Source organism: Neovison vison, chromosome 4, assembly GCF_020171115.1.
Source record: "Neovison vison isolate M4711 chromosome 4, ASM_NN_V1, whole genome shotgun sequence".
NCBI lineage: Eukaryota > Metazoa > Chordata > Mammalia > Carnivora > Mustelidae > Neogale > Neogale vison.
Genome location: NC_058094.1, coordinates 163,247,366 through 163,274,325, shown reverse-complemented (window position 1 = coordinate 163,274,325; position 26,960 = coordinate 163,247,366). Strand labels below are relative to the sequence as shown.

Sequence of the window (26,960 nt, the reverse complement as noted above, 5' to 3'; positions counted from 1 at the left end):
CTAGCATTGTGTCTGATATATGGGAGAGGCTTAAAAAACATTTATTGAATGAATAAATGCTTGATTAAAAGGTGTTGGTAATGAGGGCAGTAAATGTAGGGTAGTGATTTGATGTACTGAGTTGCTGTTAACTTCGATACAGATAGTCATGAAAGAGGCAGTAATTCCGGGGATCAGAGTGTAAAGGAAATGATGGACTTGAGGGAATGGCTGTAACATACCCATGCCTATAGATACATATCCGGGATGTTTCTTTTTTTCTTTTCTTTTCATTTCTTTATCTTTTTTTTTTTTTTTAAGATTTTATTTATTTGTCAGAGAGAAAGTGAGAGCACAAACAGGGGGAGCGGCATGAAGAGGGAGAGGGAGAAGCAGGCTTCCCACTGAGCAGGGAGCCCGATGTGGGACTCGATTCCAGAACCCTGGGATCATGACCTGAGCCCATGCTTAACCAACTGAGCTACCCAGGCGTCCTTATCCAGGATGTCTTATAAGAAATGCTTTCTGGGGGTGCCTGGGTGGCTCAGTGAGTTAATCCTCTGCCTTCGGCTCAGGTCATGATCTCAGGGTCCTAGGATCGAGCCCCACATCAGGCTCTCTGCTCAGTGGGGAGCCTGCTTCCCCCCTCTCTCTGTCTGCTTCTCTGTCTATTTGTGATCCTCTCTCTCTGTCAAATAAATAAATAAAATATTAAAAAAAAAAAAAGAAATGCTTTCTGTCCCTCAGTAAAGGAACTAACTGTTAAAAAGGTTCTGTTTATTTTATTTGGCTTTATTCCAATCCCCAAAATACACAGAACCTTAGGAGCAGAATGAATATAAAATATTTAAAATACCTGGGGTACTTGATACAGCTTATTTATTATTGCTTATGTTGTTAGAAAAGGTTTTATTGAATAATTAATGTATGAAGTTATCATGTCAGAATCACAAAAGAGTCATGCAAAAGAGTGGCTTTATTTTTTAAAAAAATTTTTATTTATTTGAGAGAGAGAGTAAGAAAGAGGATGAGAGGGGAGGAGGTCAGAGGGAGGAGCAGACTCCCCATGGAGCTGGGAGCCCGATGTGGGACTTGATCCTGGGACTCTGGGTTCATGACCTGAGCTGACGGCAGTTGCCCAGCCAGCTGAGCCACCCAGGTGCCCCTGAAAGAGTGGCTTTAAAACAAAAGAGACCACAGGTGTAACAGGTGTACTACACACCTGTTAGAATGGTTGAATTTTGAACCACTGACAGCAGGCCAGGGAGTGTGGGAAGCAACAGGAACTCTCATCCGTTGCTGGTGGAAATGCAGAATGGTGCAGCCACTTCGGAACTTAGTTTTGAGGTTTCTTATAAAAGTAAACTGTAAGATCTGGTGATTGCAGTCCTTGGTTTTTTTCCCGGAGGAGTTGAAAACTTGTATTTTCAACAAAAACCTGTACAAGGATACTTAAAACAGCTTTATTCATAGCTACCAGCTACCAAAACTTGAAGGACATTAAGATGTCCCTCAGTAGATGACCGGATAAATAAACCGTGGTATAGCCAGACAAAGGGATATTATTGAGTCTAAAAGGAAATGCGGTATGGAGGCATGAAGAGACTTGGAAGAACCTTAAATGCATATTAGTAAGTGAAAGAAGCCAGTGGGAAAGGCCATGTAAAATGTGATTACAGCATAGAATCCAGAAGAGATAAGACATTCTGGAAAAGGCCAAAACTATGGAGACCGTAAAAAGATCAGTGGTTGCCAGGGGTGGAGGAGAGGCAGAGAAATGCATAGAATGCAGAGGGTTTTTAGGGCAGTGAACGTAACTCTGATACTGTCGTGGTGGATATGTCATTATACATTTGTCCAAACTGATAGAATGTACCAAGAATGAACTGTAAGGTGGACTGTGGACTTCGGGTTGTCATGATGTGTCAGTGTGGGTTCTTCAGTTCTAAGAAATGTAGCACCCCAGTGGGGGTGATGATAGTGGGGAGGTTTGCATGTGTGGGGGCAAGAGGTAGGTGGGAAATGCTTTTGTAAACCTGAAACAACTCTAAAAAATAGAAGACCCAGTAAGTAGCAAAAAATGTTAACCATGACAGTCTCTGAAGTTGGAGATTTCAGAGAAGCCCGCGAGGCAGCTTGGTCCCAGTGTGGCCAGAAAGTCTTCTGGGGCTGGGACTCGGGCAGCGGGCTGGAAGCCTGGCTGCTTCCGGGGGAGCTCGTGCTCCAGACTTGAGCTGGACTTGGAGCACGAAGAACAGAGGTGTCTGATGGCACCCAGTTTATCAGCGTGGCCTACCTAGCATCTTCTGTGTGAGGGGAAAGTCCAGCTCCTAAGAGTCCCTGAGCCAGCCAGATGTCTCTCTTGTTTCCTCCCTTTTCCTTCTGTGGCAAAGTCTCAGCCTTGTTTGACTCAACACGGTTCAAGCACTGGGCCATCCTTCTGGTTATCTAATAAATGGAGGAGGGGTTTGTTATGATGTGAAAATACAAAGAAAGATTGGGCTACAGCTTTTATGCTGTTAAGGTACTTTAGACATTGAAGGTCTGTAAATCATTACATGATTCTGGTAGTAGTAGTCAAAATAGACACGGATCACAGACACAGCCCAAATGGGAACATTTTTGACAGGTCTGTAACTTAATTGCTTTTTAATGTCAGTCAAACGGATTCCACTTTGGTTTCTTGGCCAGGCTTCTATAGGCCTATTAAAATCCTATGAAGTTGAAAATATGATACTTGATACTTGTAAAATGTGTAAACAGCATAGCCTTTTTGCCGTGTAGTTAAGTTAAGAATAGGAAATTTCAGTTTGGTGTCTCAAAAACAGTTAAGTGGTGAGACTCCAGTTCTCTCTTAAAATTTCCATTAGTTCCAGAGTTTTTACTGAACAGCTTCTTCTACACATCACGTCCAAGGAGGCGACCCTATACCGGTTCACGGTCCGAGGCTGCATGTAGTCAGACAGCTAGGCATACTAGTTTGCTAGGGCTGCCGTAACAAAATGCCACACACTGCACAGTCGAAGTCACAGAAGTTTTATTTTCTCAGACTTAGGAAAGCCAGGAGCCCAAGAGCAGGGTGCCTGGGTTTCCTTCTGCAGCGTGTGTTCTTTGCTTGCGGACGGCCATGTCTTCACATGTCAGCCCTTGGTCTGTGTGAGGCCCATGTTTTCATCACCTTTAAAGACTCCAGTCCTACAGAATGAGGGCCCATCCACATGACCTCATTTTACCTTAATTGCCTCTCCAATGTCCCTGTTCTCAAATACAGTCACAACCCGAGGGTGTAGGGTTAGGTCTCCAACATAGGAATTCTTGAGGGATGCCATTGAGCCTATAGCACCAGGAGTTCAGCTGAAGGTTCTTTTCTCAACTTGCAGCAAGGACTCGGCTTCTCCGTTGTAGCTGAGCAATGATGTCTCCTGTGGGCACTGGGTCCAGCACTGTCCCCAGCACTGTCCCTTCAGAGCTGGATAGAAGGTGAGGGACTTCCTGGCTCGTGCCCCCTCACGTTTGCCAGCTTCTTTGTGAGATTGTTGAATTCCTTTCTTTAGTACTGCCACATACCTGACTGCCGTCAGCTACTGTATTTTAATTTCATTCATCCACCACTGTTTGCTGAATATTTTTTTTATACCTCTTTTTTTTTTTTTTTAAGTGAGCTCTATGCCCAGTGTTGATGCTCGAACTCAGGACCCTGAGATCGAGAGTCATGAGCTTCACTGAGCCAGCCAGGGACCTCCCTGTGATATATATATTTTTTCTTTTTTGAGAGAGGGTGAGGGGGGGGGCGAGGAAGGGGGCAGACTCCCCACTGAGCACGGAGCCCGATGCAAGGCTCGAACTCATGAGCCCGAGATTATGACCTGAGCCGAAATCAACAGTTAGACACTTAACCAACTGAGCTGCCCAGGTGCCCCCGCTGTGATCTTTATATAAGATGATAATACCTGTACTGCTTAAAAATTATTTTCATGTCTCCATGTAACATTGAGTTAGTAAGAGAATAAATAGAAAATGTCTTGGAGCTTAGATTTCTTAAGCAGTTTTTGTTCTTCAGGGTGCCTGGGTTTCTCAGTTAAGCATCTGCCTTCAATTCAGGTCTGTCATTGAGTCCCACATGCGGCTCCCTGTTCAGAGGAGAGTCTGCGTCTCCCTCTCGCTCTGCACCTCCCCTCTCTGTGTGCTTGCTCTCCCTCTCTCTCTCAAATAAATAAAATATTTTTTACAAAAAACAACTTTGTTTTTCAGTTTCTCTAAATATCAGATACTGTTATCACTTGAGCATTCATTTTATATGAAATGTGCATCATTAGACATTTACTAGTGTAGACCTTTTTTATAGTTATAATTTAATTTGTATCCAAATAATCAAAATAATGTATTTGGGTGTTAGTTTTAAAAAGCCATATTCCATAACTTCATATTAATCTATTTTTGACACATGTAAGCACACATTTTAGAATGTCAGTGTGCAATTAGATATTCTTAGCACATGTCATTTGTGAAAAGCACTTTAAATCTAAGTACATTCAATTGAGCATAATTAAAATATCAAGATACACATTCTTCATATACATTTTGCCACTTAATTTTTTAAGTAGCTATAAGTATCTACCATGTGAATTCAAATTAAAGGGAGGTGATTAAATACAGTTATATTTAATGCTTTTAGTTTAAAATATAGCAGGAATTATGCTATGTTAAAAAAACACTGCTGTGTTTTCTGTGGACAGCAGATTCATGACAGGATTGATTTTTTTTTTTTTTTTAATGCACAACTGTTATTAGTTTCTGAATATTCTCAAGACTGTTGCCCAGAATGGTTTGAGGGGTATAGATCATATGAAAGCATGTTTTTTCATCGTGTGAGTTCTTTTGGCTCGACTCCCCAGGTCCCAGGAAAGAATGGTCAGGGACACCATCCAGGTTAGGAAAGAAGCTTTGGAGAAGGGCTTGTTTAGTTCCTGACAGGTGAAAGAAAATGGATCCTGGAGAAGTATGAACCGGAGCTCCTGAACCAGTCCTTTAGATGATGTATTAAAGCTATAGCTCTCTTCTGTAGCTTAATGATAAGCAGGTAGCCTTGGCAACTCATTCTAAGGCATGTAACTTTAAAACCTACTTGTTCACCATTATTGGACCTAAACTATGGTAGTTTCACTTCAGTGTGAGGTCACTGTCCTTAGGGCCCTAGGGTATGTTGCCTTTCTATTTGATTTTTTGAAATTTTTGTTTTTAAAAAGTAGATTCACCCCTTCCCACAATAAAATTACCTGTGCGGCATCAGAAGTGTCAACAGTGAGCTTCATCATTACATAACATGGCAAGAGAAATTTGGGTGAGAGAATTGTGAGAAAGAAGAAGAAATCAAGGTTACAGTAGTCTCTGGTCAATGAGCAAAAGCTGGGATGGGAGCCACATTTCAGGTTCTTTGCATTCTCTCTAGTCCATTTCAGAGAGGTGGGTATTAGAGGGAAAAACCATGTGATTTTACTTCGAGCCATGAGGAGCATGTCACATGAAAAATTAGAGCATTTGGAAATAATGATGCTTTGTGTCGAGAGAACCCTGTCCATTTGGGAGGCTTGGTGCTTGGGCCTCACGCTGACATAGTTGCAGCTTGCTCAGTCCCATGCCCCTGGCTGAGCTGGGTTGCCCTCAGCCCTCCTGATGCACAGGTGAACTGACGAAGACGGTGCATTGTAGTCTGGGATCACAGCCACTGCAGCTCTCCCAGAGACGTGGATGTTTGGTAGCAGAATGGGACGTCCAGCATTGACTTGGGACAGCTTTAAAGGTCCAAAAGCAGTAGAAGTTGATCTTGGATGGAATGGGCATTTGTGAGGCTTTCCCTATAGCAGTCTCACGGCCTGGTCAGAAGAACGTGTTCCGTGCCTCGTTTTCGGTGGTGGGGAGCTTTGGCGCAGTGCCCAACCTGATCTCCGTCTCCACTGCTTCTGTGACTCATGGTGCTCGTTTCCAGAGTGGTTTGCTGGTATTTGGGGGTGGTCCACAGCTGGATGGAAGTGCAGAAACCAGTTCCCCCAAGAGAGTGGGGGAGACACTGTGCTGATTTGCTACCATGGCTGTTTTACCAGCTCTTTCCTGCAGCAGGACAGGACGAGCCTTTTCTCAGTAACAGAAGTATTTCAGAATTAGAAGTACCCAAGTTTTGTTGAATGTGAGCTTGGATTTAACTGATAAAGTTAAATGAATTTAAATAAAAACTCTCCCGTTATGTTGAGCATCTCTCCATCACCCATCACTAGGAGAGGTCCCCCCCCCAAAGTTTTTTACTTGAGATTACTGCTTCCTAGAATGCTCAGTATCATGGTGCTTTCCTCAAAAAGAAAGTTTAATTTACAGATTTCTAGGGAAAGACAAAATGGGAGCTCATTGTACTGGCTTTGAGGGCATTTGGTAAGCGAAATTCACCTAAACAGTATTTGTTATTGGTGATCGGTACCGTTGATTGAGTAGCATGCTAAGTACTAGGATACAAGCTTTATGTGCACGCTTTCATTTCATCTTTACATAATTCTATAAATAACTTCTAGAACGTGTGCTCCGTAAGGGTGGGGGCTCTTCTTAGTTCTGTGCACTCTTACACAGCATCTATAGAGTGGGCACACAATTTCTTTTAAAAAAACTGCTACAAAATACTTTGTCATACTGACACTGGTATTCACTACAGTGCATTGGGCGGTGCAGTGTTCTTGCTCAGTACCTGGTAACAGCCCAGGGAAGAGTCCCCATCTCACTGAACTGACTCATTCCTCACCTGCAGGTCCCTTGCACTCAGTGGGCTAGGGTCTCAGGAAACCCACTGTGGTGCCTTCCATGGCTCTGGGTCCTCTCGGGCAGGTGCACATCACAGCCCTAACCAGCACATGGGCACACCGCAGCCTACTGTGTCTCCGTCTGTCGGAGTAGAGGCGGGGAATGCATGAACCATTGCCCTGGACTCGTCTTCCAGAAGTCATTAGCTACCTTGTTGACCTGTCTGTGTTGCACATTGGACTAAGCTCACCATAACTTCTGGGGAGCCAGGACATTGTGTTTACTGTTGATTCTCAGAGGTCATTTGTTTTTATGTTTGGTTTATGCTTCAGAACTTTCATGATCTCCGTTTGCTGAATCCTGACCCATTTGATTACATTTTTCTATATCTTTGGAGCAGAAGGAGTAGGGAAAAGCCCGGTTTCACACCCTGCTTTCCTCTCCTCCCCTACCCAGAACCCGTATGCTGTCTTGTATAAGTGTAACATAACCATCCTCAGTTCTGTCTTCCTTTGCTCCTTAATTACGCTAAATACATTTGCATTCTACCTTGCTTGCTTCCAAGTATGATTCGCCTCTCCCTTTCCCTTCCCTTAAAAATGTGGATTATAGGGGCACCTGTGTGGCTTAGTCGTTAAGTGGCTGCCTTCAGCTTAGGTCATGATCCCAAGGTCCTGGGATTGAGTCCCGCATCGGACTCCCTGCTCAGTGGGAAGCCTGCTTCTCCTTCTCCCACTCCCCCTGCTTGTGTTCCCTCTCTTGCTGTGTCTCTCTCTGTCAAATAAATAAATAAAATCTTAAAAAAAAAAATGTGGATTATACAAACTCTAATTCCCCAGCGTCCATTTTCCCATCTTCCTGGTCACAGATCACACCGTATGCCGGATCTCGTCTCCCTGTGCCGGCAGGCATTGCTGCCATTCCATTGTTGGCTTCTCCCCTCCGGAAGTCCCTTTCTTGACTTCAGTGCCCCTTTCTTGACTTCAGTGCCTGGACTTCTGTACACTGTGGTTTGTGGCAGAGGCTTCTCGTCACATCTTAGGTTTCCACTCTGTGTGTTTCATCTCCCTGTAGCCCATGTAAGCTCCTGCCTTTGGTTAGCACAGATGTGGGGTGACGCTCTCCTCTGTCTCCATCCCTGCTCCCAGCACACCTTTCCATTGCCTTCTGGAAGTGTCCTCCACCCTTATGTGCCTGTGGTCCTGTTACACAGATGTAAAACGCTGGGCCCTTTCTTTGCTCCTACACACTCCTTTGGCCCCGTATTCAGCAGCCAGGCCCCGTGCTCTCTACTACGTCCATTACTTATGCAACCCTTACCTGATCAGTGAAGTTCTGATTCTGGCCTTTTTTTTTTTTTTTTTTTTTAAATCTCCCACCTAGTCTGCTTTAGCAGGCCCTAAGTGTCAGCCCTGCCTCAGGGCTCTCCTTCCCTCCTGAACCCTCTCCCTTCTGCCATCCAGTCATCTTTCTGAGACACAGATACTAGTCATGACCTCTCCAGCTCCCAGACTTGATTCTGGACCTGCTCTCCTCCTGGCACACACGCAGTGGAAGTTGCTGTCTACAGAATGGAGCCCGGGTCTTCAGCATCGCATTCGAGACCTCCCGTGATTTGGCCCCCATGGCCTTATCCTCGTTGTCTGTCTCCTAGCCCCGCAGGCCCCGCGTGAGTGGATGGCTGGTTCTGTGAGCTGCCAGGACGGGACGTGCGGTGCTCCGTGGCGTGAGGGCACGGCCGGCCTCCAGCAGGTGTGCTCTGCATCCAGGCTCCCCTTTCCCAGCTTTGTGATTTTGGGCATGTTACATGAGCTCCTTCAGCCTTCTGGTCTAGCTTTGTTCTCTTATAAAACTGGAAGAGTATTGCCCACCTTCTGTGATGAGGACCGAAAGGGAAGATTCTTACAGCGCTCTTGGCATAGTGCCTGGTACCTAGTAAGCACCCAAATAAATGCCAGTAGGGTGAACATGTTGATCTCACCATAGTGATCACTCTTACTAAGATTTCGCTTGGACAGGTGCGGTGTGAGTCTCTGTACCCTGTGAGTGTAGCAGGCCCCCGTCACTGTGCCTTTGTGCCATTCTCCACCTGGATTAGCTAAATCCGAACTGCACGCAGTCGCCAGCTGATGTGTTATTTTCTTACATGCCTTCCCGCCTGCCCACATTATCCCAGCCAGCAGAAATCTTGCCCTCCTTCAGATTGCCATGGCAATTTGTCTGGACCTTACCTCTTGTATATTATAATTACCTTTCTTCCCATGTGCTGTTTTTTCTCCTCATAAGGCATGTATTTATTGGGCCCAGTCGAAAATCCTCTGCTCACAGGCTGCGTAGCCCTGCATAAGTGCTGTATTGGCTTGCTCGCGCTGCTGTAACAGAATACCACAGCCTGGGTGACTTAAACAACATGAATTCATTTTCTCGCCTCCCTGGAGGCTGGAAGTCCAAGCTGGTGTCGGCAGGGTTGGTTTCTCCTGAGGCCTCTCTCCTTGGCTCGATGATGGCTGCCTTCTCTCTGTGTGCTCACGTGGTCTTTTCTGTGTGCACGTTTGTGTCCATATCTCAGTTGGCTCTTATGGTACATAGTAGGGCAGCAGTTACATTGGAGTAGGACCCACTCATACGACCTCTTCTTCCCTTAGCTGCCTTTCGAAAGGGCCTGTCTCTAAATACAGTCACCCTCTGAGGTGCTGAGGGTTAGGACTCACTTCAGTCTGTGAATGTTTTTGCATACAGTTCAGCCCATAGCCGTTCCTTTAATGTTTTATGCCTCAGTTTTCTCTTCTGTAAAATCTAGAAGGAAGACCTCTGGGAGGGCTGGAGATAGGTAATCCATGCAGAGCAATAGCCCAGTGGCCAGTAAGGGGTGCTTCCTTAATATTTATTCCTTCACTCTTATTTCAAGCTCCTTGAGAACAGGCATGCTTTCTCACTCCCCTCATGTGCTTGAAGTTCTTAGGACAAACTCTGAGCACGATTACTTATGAATATGTGGTGAACCTTTATGATGTGAGTGAAAGCATGATCAGGTAGCAGAGGTGAGTCTGCCGTGAATGCGTGTTTGTCTTTAGATGGATGCAGTAGCAGCTATGATTCCGGCGAGAAGGAGCACACCAAGAGACCTGTAGATGAGTCTGTGTGCCTGCGGTAAAGACGACATACCGCCCAGAGCAAGTCCTAGTGTCGAAGGTCTTCGCCCGTTCTACTTGCCACAGACTCCAGAAAGTCACAGGGAAGTGATCTGTGACACAGTTCCACACGCACACACAGGCTGTCTTCACACAGCCAGGTCTCTCCAGTGATGAGGGACACCAAGCCGGCACACACAGTAGGTGCTCCTGTTGGCAGCCCCCGGAGCCCACTGTCTTTGACCTCCCAGAGGCGGCACAGGGGTAAGGCACTGTGAATGGACAACAGGCCGGGAGTGGGACAGCCGCAGCCAGCGTGCAGCTCAGTGGTCCTGTCGTGGCGATGCTCAGACACCGCGCATCTGGTGATAAACCTCCTCGCTCGGTGCCTCGGGGCCTCCTGTTTCCCTCTAGCTTGACTCCAAAGGACTGATTCATCTTCGGAACCTCTACAGTGTGCCACTTTGAATCTGTCTGTTCTTTCTTTCTGAGCCCACCCGAGGCAAGGAACCCATCCTTTTTTCTCGGTATCCCTACCCTCTCTTCCCAGTGTGTCTGTTCCCTGTAGCTCTCTGAAGTGGATCTGACTTTTGCATTGTCCTTAGTGATTAGAATTCACTCTGCTGTGCTCAGAGAATCAGTATCTATTGGTTGGCTTGGAGTCAGGGAATGGAGTATTAAGTTCTTATTTTGTATATAACCTGAACTTTGACAAGTGTTTGTCCAGATGGAAGAGAACAAGTAAGAAAGCAGTTCTGTACCTAAGAATTGTACCTTTACTAATGGCACCACTTGGATCTGCAGAAGTTTGTCGTGAGGTCACATGTAAAATAAAGTTGCTTTCTGAAAGAAAGTGGAAAACTGGCATTAGAAATCCCAGCTGTAGGAGGCCTGTCTAGCAGCCTCTCAGCATTCAGAGGGATCTGGAGGTGATGCAGTGAAGTCAGGCAATCGTCAGCTCTCACTGCACATCTTACTCATGCAGGAGCAGTTTGTAAAAGGGTGGGTGCGGAATTTCTTATTTGTCTGGTGTAGGATTTAGAAGTCACTGCTCTTCAGAGCTCTTAAAGTGACTAATATGCAGCCGGAGAGAAGAACCGTCCCTCTAGGAGACCGGAAAAGAGGCAGGTTTGGAGTCACTACCATGTCCCAAGCACTGTGCTGGCTGCAGTCGTCAAAGGGTTGGTCCTCCCAGGGGACGCTCCGCCTGTGGGCCCTGTGTGCTGCGTCTGCTTTGCGTTTGTTCCTGTGCAGTGTACAGACTGCTTTCCCTTCTGCCCTTGATAGAGATGCTCTTGCTCACTTCTGAGCTTTTAAAAATCAGTCTCAGAGTAATTCCTACTCCGCAAATCTTTCTCAGCAGTTCTGCTTCCATGCATGATTTCAAAATAAGTTTTCATTCATTACTACAACTCAAGAGCTTGGATCAGAAGCACAAACCTAATCCTCACTGTGCCATTGGTGCTGTTACTAAGCCGGGTCCGTCTCCTCACTTCCTTCTGCCGACCTTAACTCCTATCGCGTTGTGTGCAGCGATGCAGGTGCAACCCCACAGAAGCCTGAAGGGCTGTAGACAGGCTGTGGGTTGGCCCCGCCACCTCCTTGCAGGTCACAGCAGTGTGGAAGCAAAGCATGGCTCTTCTAAGCCAAAGAGAAGAGGGAGCCTAGTGTCTGTGCAGACCAGTAGACCACATCGGCCTCCGGGCGTGTCGCCTCACGCTCTTCTTCCCACTTTACGAGGGCCTTTCTTGGGCCTTTTGATGCATCTGTTCTAGGTTTTTTTCTACCAGAGTTGTTTGGCCCATCTCCTAAGAGTCACCTAGGAGGCCTGGAGGGGCTGGGTCAAACAAGCAAGTGAGAAGGACTGGTCCGTGTGGCAGTCAAGACACTGGGCAATACTGCTGCCTTGGGAATGGTTGTAATGTGGGCAGAGAGTGGAAAGCTTGGTCTGTTTTTAACAAGTGTGTCTTGATTAAGGGATCAAGTTAGTAAAGGTGAAAAAGCAATTTGATTTATAGAGAATTAATGGGTGAACAGATTTCTTTCTTTTTTTGGCTAATGTTGCTATGTATATCAGGTAAGTTACGTAGAGGCATTTGTTTTTCTTTGTAGAAGTAGTACATGATCTTGTGTAGAAGAAATAAAAAATAGAGCAGAAAAGACAATAAACCACTTGTATCCTACCAGTCAAAAGCACTGCACTGGTGTGTTCTGTACATGGTGGTAAGGGATAACGGGGACAGCTGGACATGCATTGCAATAGGAGGGTTTTTACGTCCCAGGATGTATGTTGACCATTTTCCACAGTATTTTTTTGGCAGCGTGTAGTACTCATTGCATGACATACTCAGATTCATTTAATTCATCCCCGATCATTGGGTATGTGTATCTCATTTTTGTTTCCGAGTAGTTTAAGTTACACTTCCAAGATCGTCTTTGCAGCCACCGTTGGTTAGTACTGGCCCTTTGGTGAGGGCACATACATTGGTTAATGATGTCAGGGAATCTAGCCAGAAGTAGTTTTGTGTCCTGTGAGTCCTCATCATGCCTGTTACTGTGATGGCACCGACGGAGCTGTAAAATAGCAGCATTGCCGCTGTGGTGGCTTTGCTCTGTGGTAACGTTACTGTGCAGTCAGGATTCTGAACTGTACCCTGTGTCAGCCTGAGTGCGGATGAAATAAAAATTTAATGTATGTGTGACAAGGAATAACAAGTTGAAGTACAGTGGGAAAGAATGTAATTGCTTATAATAAATATAGGCTTAGCTTTGAAATAACTAGCTTAAAATTTCCCTTATTGTACACTTTAAAGATTTCCACCGATGGTCACAGGGGTGGGGCACCCAGTCACTGCTGGAATGAAATAACACACGTTGCTCAAAGTTTGGGCCATAATTGATTTAATGCATATTTTTACTACTTGGACATTTATCTTCTGTGAAAAGAGCAATCTTATACAGGTAATACATAAATAAAATTATAAGAATATGCGACTCCATAAAAGGGTGTTTGATGATGGACCTGATTTTTTAAGAGAAGAAAAAATAGCTTTCATCTATGTTTACATGTTCTCTGGCAATTCTTGAGTCATTGCCAGAGTCAGGAGGTCCATCATGGGAGAACCTGTGTCCACCCTGTCTCCTCCTTTTCTGACAAGCAGGTTAGTGTGTCTTGATTTGGATACTCTTTGATTTTCATTCTCTGTTGCCTTTGTGCCCTTGGCTTTGAGCCCTGTGATGGCAGCTGCTTGTGCTTCAGGGAATCTTTGTCATTTCCATGTGAAGACACTGGTGAGGCCAGGAGACATCGGTCTCTGGTTTTTTCCTTCTTTCAACCTCTGAGTGAGGGAAATAGGATCTCAGTACCCAAAGTCTCCTTGGCAATAGCGCTATTTTTGATCAGACTCGTCACTGTCTTAATTGTGAAACTATAGACTCTTGAAGATAGAATATTCTGCACTCCGTGAAGGGTAATTCCTCCACTCTTCCTAACCCATCTTACCCTTACCCTTTTTTGGTCCTAAATCTTTACTTTTTCTCTCTTTTAGGCAGGAGGCTCCCAGGTCATTTTCACAAATCCTTTGGAAATCGTCAAGATCCGTTTGCAAGTGGCTGGAGAGATCACCACTGGTCCCCGAGTCAGTGCCCTGTCTGTCGTAAGGGACCTGGGGTTCTTTGGGATCTACAAGGTAACTTTCCTTTTAGTCAATTATTAGGTTCCGTGTTCATCTTCTAAATTAGCAAATGGGGCAAACTATGTAAGTCAACTTCTCCTTGGCGTGAAATTGATTCCTCACATTTTGGTACCTGAAGAAGACATTCCGCTGGGACCCATAGCGCATCTTCACACCTGCTGTCAAAAAGCCATCCTCAGAATACACTGATCATGGTTGACTGTGAGGTGAATGGCTGCGTAGCTCCTTAACAGCAACAATGGCGGGAACTTGATTTGGTTTTGTTACTGGTGCAAAACCCTAGTTCCCAGCGCTGCCCTCTATGAAGGATAGATGGAAGCGTCACAGGGTGCCTTTTCTCGGAAGACAGGCTGAGCACTCAGTTCCAGGAAAAGCCTGTACCAGATGGGGAATTTATTTCCTGGTCCTGTACATTCCGGCCCTGTCTGTATGTATTTTTCATTTAGAAAAAGTTTTTTGGAATAATGACAAAAACTGGGCTTTCAGAAAGTTCTTGATATTTGTTATTCACAATCCTCTACCTAAAAAGTTGAATTGGAATCTGTTAGAATTAGCTCCATATATGCACAGCTCTAAGGCTTTATCAAACATAAGGTGTTTACCATTTTTCAGTAAGAAGGTTTAAAAAATGTTTTCCGTGACCAACTTGACTAAGTAAAGCTTCAGGAATAAGTAAACCTGAAGTCAGATGTTCACAGAAAATGGTTGTCATTGATTTCCCCATAAATATACAAAATTCCATCATATAAAATTGGTATTACTCTTTTCTGTACATATGTATCAAGAAATATTCTGTGCAAACTCTTTGTAAAAATTTTGAATCAGTGTTTTGATCACCGCTTTTTGAATCCGCCATTCACATGGTCTCGTGGAGGACACTGTTCATTTGTATCCCACGCCGGCAAGGTGAAGCACTTTCGGGCTCTGTGTGCACTGTCATCCCTGGAAGTTTTATCCTACAGACACAAAACATTAGGACAGTTGTTTCTTTTCCCTTCTCCCCGGTTCACCCTTAGTGGACATACCTGGTCCCATAGTGTAACAACCGATACTACTTTTGAGAGGGAACTTCCAGTGCCTGGTTTTGACATCCAAAACAGCATTTGTGACGTCCGACTCCCAGGAAGAGTTTTTCACCCTTTTTTAAAAACTCAAGCTTTGCAGGTGATCTTGGGAGGCATCCAGTGTTAGTAAGAGCTGGCATCGTTTCGAGCAAATTTGCCCTTCCCGGAATGCTACTCTGTACTTCTCGGGGTGAAGGGATTGGGAAAGTAACCCCTGATCCGAGACTTGTTAGAATTGAATATAATGTGACCCCTTCTTTTCTGGGGACCTAGGGGGAAACCTTGCTTTATATTTAGGCATGTGTGGTGTTTAGGAATAAATGTGCCGGTTTTTTAAGTAGCAGTTCAAATGCTCAGTGTGTGATTGTGCCGCGGAGAACACTGTTAGAGCCATTTCATCTACCAAATTATTATCCAGCTGCAAAGGAACTCGTCGCTGTATTGTCACGAAGCATAGCATTGATAAATTTGAAGAAAAATCATCTTTTCTAAATTTTTAGGCTCCTTGCAGACTGTAACACAATGTGGCAGCGCGTCATTCTGACAAGACGCCATGCCGTCCTTCAGCGGGCTGTCCGGGGGAAAGCACTTAGGCGCTACGGCAATGACTGCTATCGAAATGTCTCGAAAGATAAAATGGTAAAAACTTGTTTGATGACACAGAAACGGAGACTGTTAAACTACCTGCAAAGGATACAAGACTGAGAGCGAGCCCTTTCCACCTTCACGGCATTTCCAAACCGAAATCCCCTCTCCAGCCCCTGGGGAGGAGCAGGGCTCCGGGTTTCCCAGTTAGGAGGGCAGAGGCTGCCGAGGACGGTGTCTGTGCTGACGCTGGGGCTCCGAGGTGGCTTGTTTCCACTTCCGTGCTGCAGTTGCTTTCCTGAAATGAGCAGGACCGCTCAAGTTTGAGCAAGAGATCTCTCCCATATAAAGTTGGTTTAATTACTAGCCCGGTGGTTTAATCTAGTTCAGAGGCATTCCACAGGGCTTGGTGCCTTCTTAGAAAACGCCGCTTTTGGTGTAGTGGTAATTACCAAGTGAGGTCACCACCACCTTGAGCTTCGGGAAACTTGATTTCTGTGCAGGAGAGTGAGTTGGCAGTCTCATCCTTTTTGCAGGTCATGGGTGTCATCAGCTGCATCGGCTAAGACCGAGTCTAGACCTCACTCAGCGGAGTTCACCTTTCCGCTCCGTCAGCGGGATCCTCCGTTACAGTATCCCGAAGTTTTGTTTCTGGGGACTGGCTCTCCTCCGGCCCCACTCACTGTCCCCCAACCCTCCCTGATCAGAAGTCATTTAGCAATTCAAGAGCCGTCCTTGTCCAGGCATCACAGCTTTTGCATTTCTGTATGGTTTAATGTGATTTTGTTTCAGGATAGCGCTTTTCAGTAATAAAGATTTTTCTGTTTCTCCTCATCATTGGGTAGAAAAACGCACCTGACCAGGTTCTAATACTTTAGAACTTGTATGCGTCCCTGCCTGTGGGTCTTTAAAAAGGGAGAGGGAGAACTGGCGTCCTGGTCTTAGTGGACTGCTGATCTTCATTCTCCTGCCCTGGGGTCTTCTGTTTGCTGTCGTTAACATGACAATGTGGGACCCAGGGCAGTGCTCAGTGAGTGGCTCTGTCTGTGTGGTTAGGCCTGCTGTTTAACCTCGCCTAAATTGGACTTAACCGGTCTTCCTATTTTTCTCCTGAATTGACTTGCAAAATGCCCGGCTATTCTGTGACTTCCCAGTAAATGGTAATTAGAATATTTGCTTTAGAAATACATTTACAACTGAAAAAAAAAAAGTGTCTGTGGTAAACTTTTCACATTCCTGAGGTTAGAAATAGTTTAGAGCAGATACAGTGAACTCTGCAAACAAAGCCCCCCCTCTTTTGGTTACATTAAGAGATCGAGTCCCTGTGCAGAGTAGGTGGGTGATTGAAGTCAGGGCAGGATAATTAACTGCCCCTGCAGGAGCTATTTGAATATAATGTAGTTGGTTTTGCTGTTTTTTTGGGGGGGGGTTGTTTGTTTCTAACAAAACCTGCAACATACACTACCTTTCTTAAGAATGTATGAGGTCTACATAATTTTGTTTAACTACATAAGACGCTGGAGCATAAGTAAAATAAATAAAATACATTCTGTCCTTGAAAAGGAGGTGGTATCCATCTTCTGATCCCTCTTCTCTTGGATGGTGCCTTTTTCATAGGAGGCAATAGAGAGCTTTGATAAGGGAATGGATTACACTGTAGGAAGAGAAAGAAACCTCATTTCACATTAAATGGGAACATGGCTGATAGAGGCTACAAAGATGCTTCCTTAAGCAGTGGACCAATTTCTCTCTTTTTCTGAGGACAGTGAGGTCCGTGAGGTCTGTGAGGCACTGACAGCCAGGACAGCAAGCATTGTTGGCAGCCGCTTTCCGATTGTTTAATCATGAGTTACGCATCAGCTGTACCTTGGAAAGTGGTTACCTCGGGCTGTGCGTCTGCTGTGTTCTAACCAAAAGCGTTTGTCCCACTGCATTCAGCAGTGTTCGGACACAGTCTTCATACGCATGCGTGCATGTCGTGTATGTCTGTTCGTTCACGGAGTGTACGTGAACGAGCTGTTGGAGCTACTGGCCGTAAAATCAGAAAGCAAGTAATGCTATATCGGGTACATTCCTCTTTCGTCTGCTGGTTGTCTCCAGGAGATATTGTTTGTGTGTTCTAAAAGTTAAAATACAAGTTCACATTGCAAAAAAAATAATTCAGGAGCGCATGTGAGAAAGATTCTCTCTCTACTACTCCCAGTTTCCTCCTCTCTTCAGAGGATAACCGCTCTTCATTACATACCCTTCAGAAAAGAAAACCTTTCTGTTTACATCAGTATTTCTCAATTCTTTCTTCCTCTCTTTTTCTCTCTGTATATCACATATTGGATCAATATCATTGCTGTGTGTGTGTGTGTGTTTTAATGCAAATAGAGTATTTCTAAATCACAGTATTTCTTTTTTTTTTAATTGAACTATAGTTGACACACAATGTTATGTGAGTTTCAAATGCACACAATTTACCTTAAAGCTCTTTCCTCATTTTATATAAGAGCTGTGTAGAATTTTTTCTAGAGTTTTTTTAAGCGGTTTCCTGTTGATAGGTGTTCTTGTTGTTTCCAGTTTGTGGGTATTGCCAGCAACAGCAAGGTGAATATCCCTGCGAGATATTTTGACATATTTTTATGAGTATATACAAATGATAAGTTCCTAGCAATTAAAATTTTTAGGTCAAGGGGCATGTGCATTGTTTTAGTGTTAGTAGATTTTGTTAGATTACAACAGTTTAGCAATTTGAGCTTGATAAAATAGGAGTACATAAGAATAATTACTCAATTTAGTAGTTTTAAAAATATCTATTTTGGGGCGCCCGCGTGGCTTAGTGGGTTAAAGCCTCTGTCTTCGGCTCAGGTCATGATTCCAGGGTCCTGGGATCCTGGCCACATTGGGCTCTCTGATCAGCAGGGAGCCTGCTTCCCCCCTCTCTCTGCCTGCCTCTCTGACTACTTGTGATCTCTGTCTGTCAAATAAATAAAATCTTAAAAAAAAAAATAACGTTTTTAAAAATATCTATTTTTATGAGTTCATGGCCCCACCCGTCATGCCCTTGGGGACAGGGGTGCCCTGCGAATTTTCTAACACCGAGGGCCACTTCATGGTTTTACAGCCTCTCCATTGCTGATTCTCACCCTGTACCTCCCACATTTGTCTTTCCTCTGGGCCTCTGTGAAAGTCTCCTCATGGGCTTATTCATTTTGATTCTTGACTCCCCTAAATCTGTTGTCCCCAGAATTGATCTGTTTAAAGTGTAATCAGATTAATTGATTGGGAATGCATTCAACATACTTCTGCTGAAAGCTGACTGGTAGGTGAGGAGTCCCTTCCCTGCTCAGGGGTTGGTGGGTAGAAAAAGTCACCCTTGAAGAAAGCAGATTTTTGTTTTTGGGGAGGCGGAGGGATGGGCAAAATGGGTGAAGAAGAGGGGGAGGCACAGCTTCTTGTTATGGAGCAAATCAGCTGCAGGGATAAAAGTCACAGCATAAGGAATTGAGTCAGTGACCCTGCAGTAGGGTTGTGTGGTGACCTCTGGTAGCCACACTTGAGGTGAGCTCAGCATATACAGAGACGTTGAATCACTATGTTGTACACCTGAAACTAATGTAATATTGTGTCAGCTCTACTAAAAAAAAATAAATAAATAAAAAATTTTAAAAACCCGCAAATCTCTGACATCAGAAGGGAAAGGAGGCAGGTGAGTGGAGAAGGGCCAAGGCAGGATGGGATGTTGGGGGGGGGGGATACATTTTAATAGGGTGATCCATGGAGCCTCTCAGAGGAGATGATATTTGAGCAGAAACCAGAGGAAATGAGAAATAAGTGTGCCCTACAGAAACTGTGGTCCTTGATGGAAAACCATCTAGCAGGTTCCTGCTGCACTTTAAAATAGAGTCCCAGCTCCTCCCCGGTGGCCCCATCTTCTCCACCCTCCATTTTGTACCATCCTCTTCTGGCTACATTGGCTGCCTTTCTTTTATTCAGGTATTCCAAGTTCACTCCCTCTGCCTGAAGGTTCTTCCCTTCACGTCTTAGGTCAGCAGAGGCTTGCTCGGGAAAACAGCCAGGTCGCTCACTGTCCCTAGTGCCGTCTTCCAGTTCTGTTCAGGGAACCCAGTACCATCTGCTGGTTTTAGATGTGGTTGTGTGTTTGTGTCTGCTCATCTAGAGTATGCTCTGATACCAGAGAGCTAGCTTTTTCACTGCTGTTTGTAACCGTTTGTGGCACATAAATAGACATTTGATAAATACTTGTTGAGCAAATGAATGGCAAGCAAAAGCCAGGTGTTCCCAAGTGACAAACAAGGATATTAGAGCGCAGAAAGTGAGTAAATTGGCAAGTAGTGACCAAAGATTATGGTACCAGGGACATCAATCAAATGTAAAGAAAGTATCTGATTGAGAGCTTGATTTCGCATTTCTGGAGTCTTCCATTCCTTCACCTAGCAAGCTCTGCACTGGGCACTGGGGATAAAACAAAAATGCATGGTTTTCTAAGAAGTTCACCATCACATGGAGCAGTCAGGTAAAAAGATCCTTGGAATACAGCATGTGTGCAGTTGGGAAGGGCTGTCAGGGAGTGTACAACGCGGTCCCTGGGGAAGTGGGGCTGACTCAGTGGCAAGGACAGAAAGGCTTTCCGAAAGGGAGGTAGCCTTAAAGGAGGAGTCATTTTTCACCAGTGGAAGGCAAAGACAAAAGGTGTGATCAGGATAGTGTTTGAAGAAGGATAATTCAGTTTCAGTATGGACATGCCATGTAGGAGCTTAAGATTGAAGGTGGGTGGCTTGTGAGGAGGATCTAGGCTGGGGATAGTGGGAAATGATGGTGGAGATAGAGGGATAGAGGGGATATGTTTGGGGTTTTTTGTTTTTTATCAGTTTAAAATTTAGATATGTTTGCCATATATATATATATATTTGTATCAAGTTTTATTTTCAGTGAGTGATGGGATATATTTGAAGGATGTTTGAGAATCCATCTCATAAATTCTTGGAAAGTGTGGCAAAGTGAAAAATAAAGATTAAAAGGTGACTCCCAGATTTCTGGCTTGAGCACCTGGATACAGTAAACTTTAGAATTTTCTGATACTTAAGAAGCTGTAAAAACTTCACAAGACCTTCTATCTGGTGTTACCTTTCTAATTGAGATGAGAAGCCCCAAAATCTTAGTTTTACCCAGGTGACTTAGTAGGCAGGGGTAGGGCTACGAGAGCCTGTCTCCTGACTCCCTGTGTGGTGTTTGCCCTGCTCTGCCTTTCTCAGTGTAAAACCAAAGCCGTGTCAGACCTTGTCAGAGGGCTGGGGACCCGAAAGGCTCTTTTAAGGGTCATATGCATGTGTGAAACTAGGAGAGTGGGTAATATCTCCAAGCCGATGGGACACCAGTGATTCAACGTGGAGACCACCCGCATCTAGGTGGCAAAAAGAAGAATGGATGGAAAAAAATAGAAGCAGCTCTCAGGTGGAGAACTGAAATGAATTGTTGTTAGTAGGCGTTGGTGGAGGGATAAAGTACAGAGGAGGGGGGTAGCAGTGAGTGGTATTAAGTGCAACAGAGACCAGACAGGATAAAGCCCAAGAAAAAAGGTCTTTGAACTTAAAGATGGAGGTCAGCAGTTATTTTTAAAAAATCAATTTAAGTAGAATGGCAGAAGTAGAAACCTATATGAGAAAATATTAGCAGCTACAGACCACTCAGCTTAAAGATTTTACTGTGAAAGAAAAGAAGAAAAAGAGTACAGCAACTTGAAGAAAAGGAGTGGAAGGATGTTCAGGAGAGAGGAGGTTGAGAGATTCATTGCCTTTTTCAATTTTGTTATGAGAACTATAGCTAACTATAGACAGAGAGGAAAAAGAGTCTCTAGAGACAGAAGGATTTGAAGCATCTGAAGATAGCAAGATCGAATATGGTGCTAGGATTTCAGGAGAGGCAGTAGAGACAGAGCCCAGGCTTAGGAGAGAGAAAGAGAGAATGCGTGTCCATGCATAATGGCACACACACACATTGGAGGTCGTGTGACTGAGCCCTTACCTGTGCCAGGCCCTGTGCTTAAAGCTCTATATTATGTCGTGTCATTTAATTCGTACTACAGCCAAGGAGGCAGATAGTAGTGTTTTTTGTGGGGTTTTTTTTGGAGGTTTCTTTGTTTTTTTGTTTTGTTTTGTTTTGTTTTGTTTTAAGCTCCCAAGTTACCACCAAGGCAAAGAAGTCTTGTTGGGTTTGGGTAATTTGTCTAAGGTCACAGACGTTTTAATAAGTAGGAGACTGAATTGCTAACTCAGTCCAGTCTCTCTTTGAAACCTGAGCTATCACATAAAGGTCTGTTGAGCCAGATAGGAGAGAGCACATGCTGGCTGTTTGGGAGAAGTTTGACCACAGAGTTATATACTGAGTGCAGACAGGGAGCCATAGCTGACAGGTTTGGGGTCGTCATGACAGTGAGAGTGGAAGTGGAGAGAGTTGAGACAGCGCTAAGCATTGTGAACTTGGCTTGGCTGAGGCCGGGGCAGGTAGCTGCTCTTTCTGATGGTTTTCTGTAACCAGCGCTATATGTATCCGGTGGCTATCCTGGGAGAAGGACTCCGCTTTGCTCTGTTTTGTTTTTTTTAGACTAAGAACATGTTAGATCTTCTGTCAGCTCTTTAAATTGTAGAAATTAAAGTTATTTTATCCCTTGTGAGGCAAAAGGGCCCTTTATTTATTTTTTTAAATTCCTATGTTAAGCAGAGTAGCAACCACGAATCTCCTATGTTGTACCAAAAGCCCCAGGTAACCTGGCAGCGGGGCCGTATTGCTTTTGCTGTTCCAAGTGATAGCTGTTGGTGTGCCTTCCTGATGGCTTTGTCAAAAATACCCTCCACGGATATGCACATTTTGGACATCTTATTAAAAGGCAGAATTTTTGAAGTTTGGAAGAGGATGTCAAATACCTCAAGGGGTCCAGGTTTTTTATCTAATATGGTGAGAATTTGAGAATAATATTGGAAGTCATATGATATTATCCGTATTATGCTTAAAGGTTGCCTTAACGAAAAAAAAAAACTGGAAAGAAAAAGACTTTATATCTTCCTATCTCTGTGTTCTAGGTGCATCAAAGAGGAGAGTCGTAGTGTGTACATGTTCATAGGATTGTTGTCAGGATTTACGAAAATAATGCATGTGAAGGACATAAATTAGAAACTAGCTCATAGTTTGTATGATGTATTATTATTAATTTTAAATTATGGGATGTCAACTAATGGATAACCTTGTAGAAATACGTGGTTCCTGCCACTCTGCCCCAGTCCTGGGTAGTTTCTGATGATGTGTGGTCAACAGCTGTCTCTAGCTCAGGCATTCTTCTTTGGACTTTAGAATAGGAAATAAAAGGAGGAACCTTGAAAAATACTGTTTTTATAAAACACTACCCAAGGGAGTTGAGTGTGCTGAAAGAGGGCTAGAAAATGTTCTTAAAAATATTAGAAAATGACTACATTGTACACCTGAAGCTAACACTATATGTGAACTGTATTGAATTAAAATTTTTAAACTTCATAAAGAAAATAAAAAATACTGGAAAATTATTCATTTTTTTAAAAATCATTTTTCCATTTGTCCATCAAATATTTTTTGAGGGCTGACACTCTACTAGGAGCTGGAGTTACAAGGATGAATATGCTATCATTGCCTTCAAAGTGACCAGTGCTCAGGGAGGGGATAGAATATAACCGTGTAGTGCCATAGTTCTTTAATAATTAGTGCCATAAAGGTTTTTTGGTTTGTTGTTGTTGTTGTTTTGTTTTTTAAAAGAGGAAAAGAGGGTTTGGAGAACAGAGGGTCAGAGAGAATCCCAGGCAGGCTCTATGCCCAGTGCGGAGCCCAACATGGGACTCAGTCTTATAACCATGAGGTCATGACCTGAGCTGAAATTAAGAGTTGGTCACAACCAGTTGAGCCATGAAGGTGCCCCATGTTTTTTAAATATCAATTTTAGTAGGCAAAATAGTTTTTAAAAGAAGAAAATTCAGATATAAAAGAGTATACGACAGGGGCACCTGGGTGGCTCAGTGGGTGAAAGCCTCTGCTTTCAGCTCAGGTCATGATCTCAGGGTCCTGGGATGGAGCCCCGCATCAGGCTCTCTGCTCAGCGGGGAGCCTCCTTCCTCCTCTCTGTCTCTCTCCCTGCCTCTCTGCCTACTTGTGATCTCTGTCAAATAAAATCTTAAAAAAAATGTTTATTGACTGTAAAGTTAAGGAGATACACTGTGTGACACTCAAAAATTCCCCTATGGGGTCTGATCAATTTAGCAAGCCAGTACAAACCTAGGATTAGGTGTTTTGCCAAATTAAAGATTGGCTCTTAGCCTGATAAATAGAAAACTCTACTGTGATTCAGGTGTGAAACCATCTAGTAGTAATACTTCAGCAGCAAGTTGTTTAAAGACTATATTAGCTATTTCATTTTCTGCTGCAACAGGACAGTGTGCTTTTCATTGCTAATGGTAATGACCTTTATATCATCACCTTTTATTGAAGTTCCTTTTGCTAAGTATTATACTGAGTACTTTATGCTAGTCATTGGATCTAAATTCTCATGTCACTAAGAAGTTAAATTTAATAGATGAGGAATTTGAGGTACAGAAATACTGAGAATGTATAGCTAAGTGGCAGGGCAGTGCTCTGAGCTCAGGTTTCTGACTCCCAAAACCTGTATTCTTGTTCCAACAGTGTCCTGCCATTGGTAGGAAGTGGCAGAATTCAGATATAGATCCATATTAAGATGGTACTTTAAAAAAATGTATTTGTTTGTCAGAGAGAGAGAGCATAAACAGGGAGAGTAGCAGGCAGAGGGAGAGGCAGACTTCTTCCCCCTCCCCGCCCCCTGCCCCAGCAAGGAGGCCTATGTGGGACTCAGTCCCAGGCCCAGTCATCATGACCTGATCTGAAGGCAGATGCTTAACCAGCTGAGCCACCCAGATATCCCAGAGATGGTACATTTTGACTGTTTTTTGTTTTTTGTTTTTTTAATACTTCTTCTCTGAAAAGTCATTTTCTTCAAGAAGTTAGTTGCATGTAGAAAGGTGGAACATGAGGATGATAACCAGGCTTGACTAGGTGATCAGCCGTAGTGGTTGACAGTGCAAGAGAGATGGCCTCCATTGAGTGTACGTCAAGGAGAAAAAGTGGAAAAGGAATTATCAGGGGGTGCTATGTGTATAATATTGCACATTTTGAAGGAAACTTGTCAAAGGAATGTATCAAGAGCAAGCCAGCTTGAACATCTCTTTAAGGCAGTAGGTTTTCCTCATAGGGTTTCTGACCATTGGCAGATAGGATGTTTGAGCTGATCACCCCATTGAAAACAATGAAAAATGTTGGGTAATATACTTTAGTGTATTTTGTAAAAGCCTTTTCAGATTCATAAGCTAGTCAGGAGTATTCAAGCCAAAATTTAGGTGAGATAAGCAGAACCCTAAGGCTGGCTGGCTTTGGCTCGAGGCATTTGCCAAACACCTGAACTTGAGCATTAATTCTTGATGTCCCAGGGGACAGCCACATACTGCCCAGAGTGCTAAGTCTAAAAGAAAAGGGTATAACTCAGGTGGGCAAGCAAGGCACTTACTGTTAGGTGCTGAGCTTGTTGAGCAGTCCTGTGACTGAGTGCATCCTTCACGTCTCTACTTTAGGGACTACTCTTGCCGTATCTAATTCCTGGTCCTAAAGAAATTCCTCTTCCATAAAGCTGGACTTCAAAGGGTTATAATTGTAAGCCAACCCTTCTGTGTAAGGGTATAATTAAAATGCTCTCTTTTACCGCTCTGGACTATAAGGAAAATTGCTTTGGTTCTGGAGGGAGAGAGAAGAGAGAGGGGAAGACCCACTCTTGGTAATAATTTGGAATTCTAAGCTTGTCTCATACGGGTTTGCATTGCTAAATTTCTATTTCTCGGGTGATAAAAAAAAAGCTCTCAAGCTGGCAAAGTCTTGAATTGGTAGTACCCCTAGGTACCTGACAGAAACAAACGCAAGTTCTCTCTTTTTTATTTCAAATTTTTTTTAATTTTTTTTGAGACTTTATTTATTTATTTGACAGACAGAGATTACAAGTAGGCAGAGAGGCAGGCAGAGAGAGAGGAGGAAGCAGGCTCCCTGCTGAGCAGAGAGCCCAATGTGGGGCTCGATCCCAGGACTCTGAGATCATGACTGAGCTGAAGGCAGAGGCCTCAACCCACTGAGCCACCCAGGCGCCCCTCTTTTTTATTTTTTTTAAGATTTTATTTATTTGACAGATCACAAGTAGGTAGAGAGGCAGACAGAGAAAGAGAGGGGGAAGCAGGCTCACTGCTGAGCAGAGAGCCCGATGCAGGGCTTGATCCCAGGACCCTGAGACCTTGACCCAAGCCAAAGGCAAAGACTTAACTCACTGAGCCACTCAGGCGCCCCCAAACACAAGTTCTCTTGAAAGGAGCCCACCTTCCTTGCTCGGCAGAGAGCCTGCTTCTCCCTCTGCCTCTGCCTGCCTTTCTGTTTGCCTGTGCTCACTCGCTCTCTCTCCCTCTGTCTCTGACAAATAAATAAATAAAAATCTTTTAAAAAAAAAAAAACAGAAAGAAAGAAAGGAGCCCACCTTCATACCTGTTAGGATGAGCAGTGGGCATTATATGTAAATGATGAACTCCTGAACTCCACTCCTGAAACCAATATTGAACTGTATGTCAACTAACTAGAATTTAAAATAAATAAATAAATAAAGCCCACCTTCAGCCCAGACCTCAGAGTTTCCACAGATATTATTCCAAGGAAAAGGAACAGCTCATAGTCTAAAATCTCAAGTCACACAAGGAAACAAGGGACTTTAAGAAGAGATAGCAGCTTTTTAAACCTACAACAGGCAGCTTTTTAAACCTACAAAGATTTAAATTTCAAAATTATCAGAAATATAAAATGAATGTTTTTATTTGTTTTAAAAGATTAAAAGGGATGAAATATTTATAATGATTAAACTTTAAAACCAAACATTTCAAAATTCTGGCTTTAAGAACAGACTAAACATAGCTAAAGAGAGAATTAGTGAACTAGAACATAAGGGAATGACTCAGAACAGAGAGATTGAGACAGAGGAAAGTATGAGCTGGTCTCATAAGTATAAAAGGAAACCAGAAGGAAAGGAGAGATGATATCTAAAAATTCCCCAGAACCATTAAAAAGCTATCAGTCCTTAGATTCAGAAGCACAACAAATCACAAGTGGGATAAATAAAAATAATCCAGATTAAGATGTCACAGTGACACTGCTGAATACCAAGACTGCTGGGAAGTCCATAGATGGCCAGAAGGAACAGCAGATGCCCCCAAAGGAGAATGGGTGAACTGACAACCAACTTAAAAATCCAGAATAGTAAAAGTCAGACATCAGCACAGTGTTTTCAGTGTGTGGAGGAAAAACCTTTCAACCTAGAATTCTATACTCGGTGAAAGTGTCTTCCAGGAACAGGGATAAAATAAAGACATTGTTTAGACTAGCAAAACTGAAAATGCATACCATGAACAGGCCCTTACTAAAGGAAATTCTAGAATGTACTTTAGGTAGAAGGAAAGTGATCCAGACAGTTTGGAGACGTAGCAAGGAATGAGGAGCAAAGAGTGGTATATGTTTAGTCTAAATAGCATTGTGTGAATTTAAATATATGTGTGATGGTAATTACAGTTGCTCATATTTTTAAAGCTAGAATTAAAGTACTTGAC

At 43.7% G+C, this 26,960-nt stretch overlaps 1 protein-coding gene across 2 annotated transcripts in view; it reads left to right on the top strand.

Moving 5' to 3' along the window:
• SLC25A13 (solute carrier family 25 member 13) overlaps positions 1 to 26,960 on the top strand; it is a 182,065-nt gene that overhangs the window by 133,888 nt on the left and 21,217 nt on the right. For both annotated transcript variants that reach the window (XM_044246082.1, XM_044246081.1), the window contains exon 14: positions 13,442 to 13,582. In XM_044246082.1, the coding sequence (XP_044102017.1) occupies positions 13,442 to 13,582 (141 nt within the window). The remainder of the gene's footprint in view (positions 1 to 13,441; positions 13,583 to 26,960) is intronic.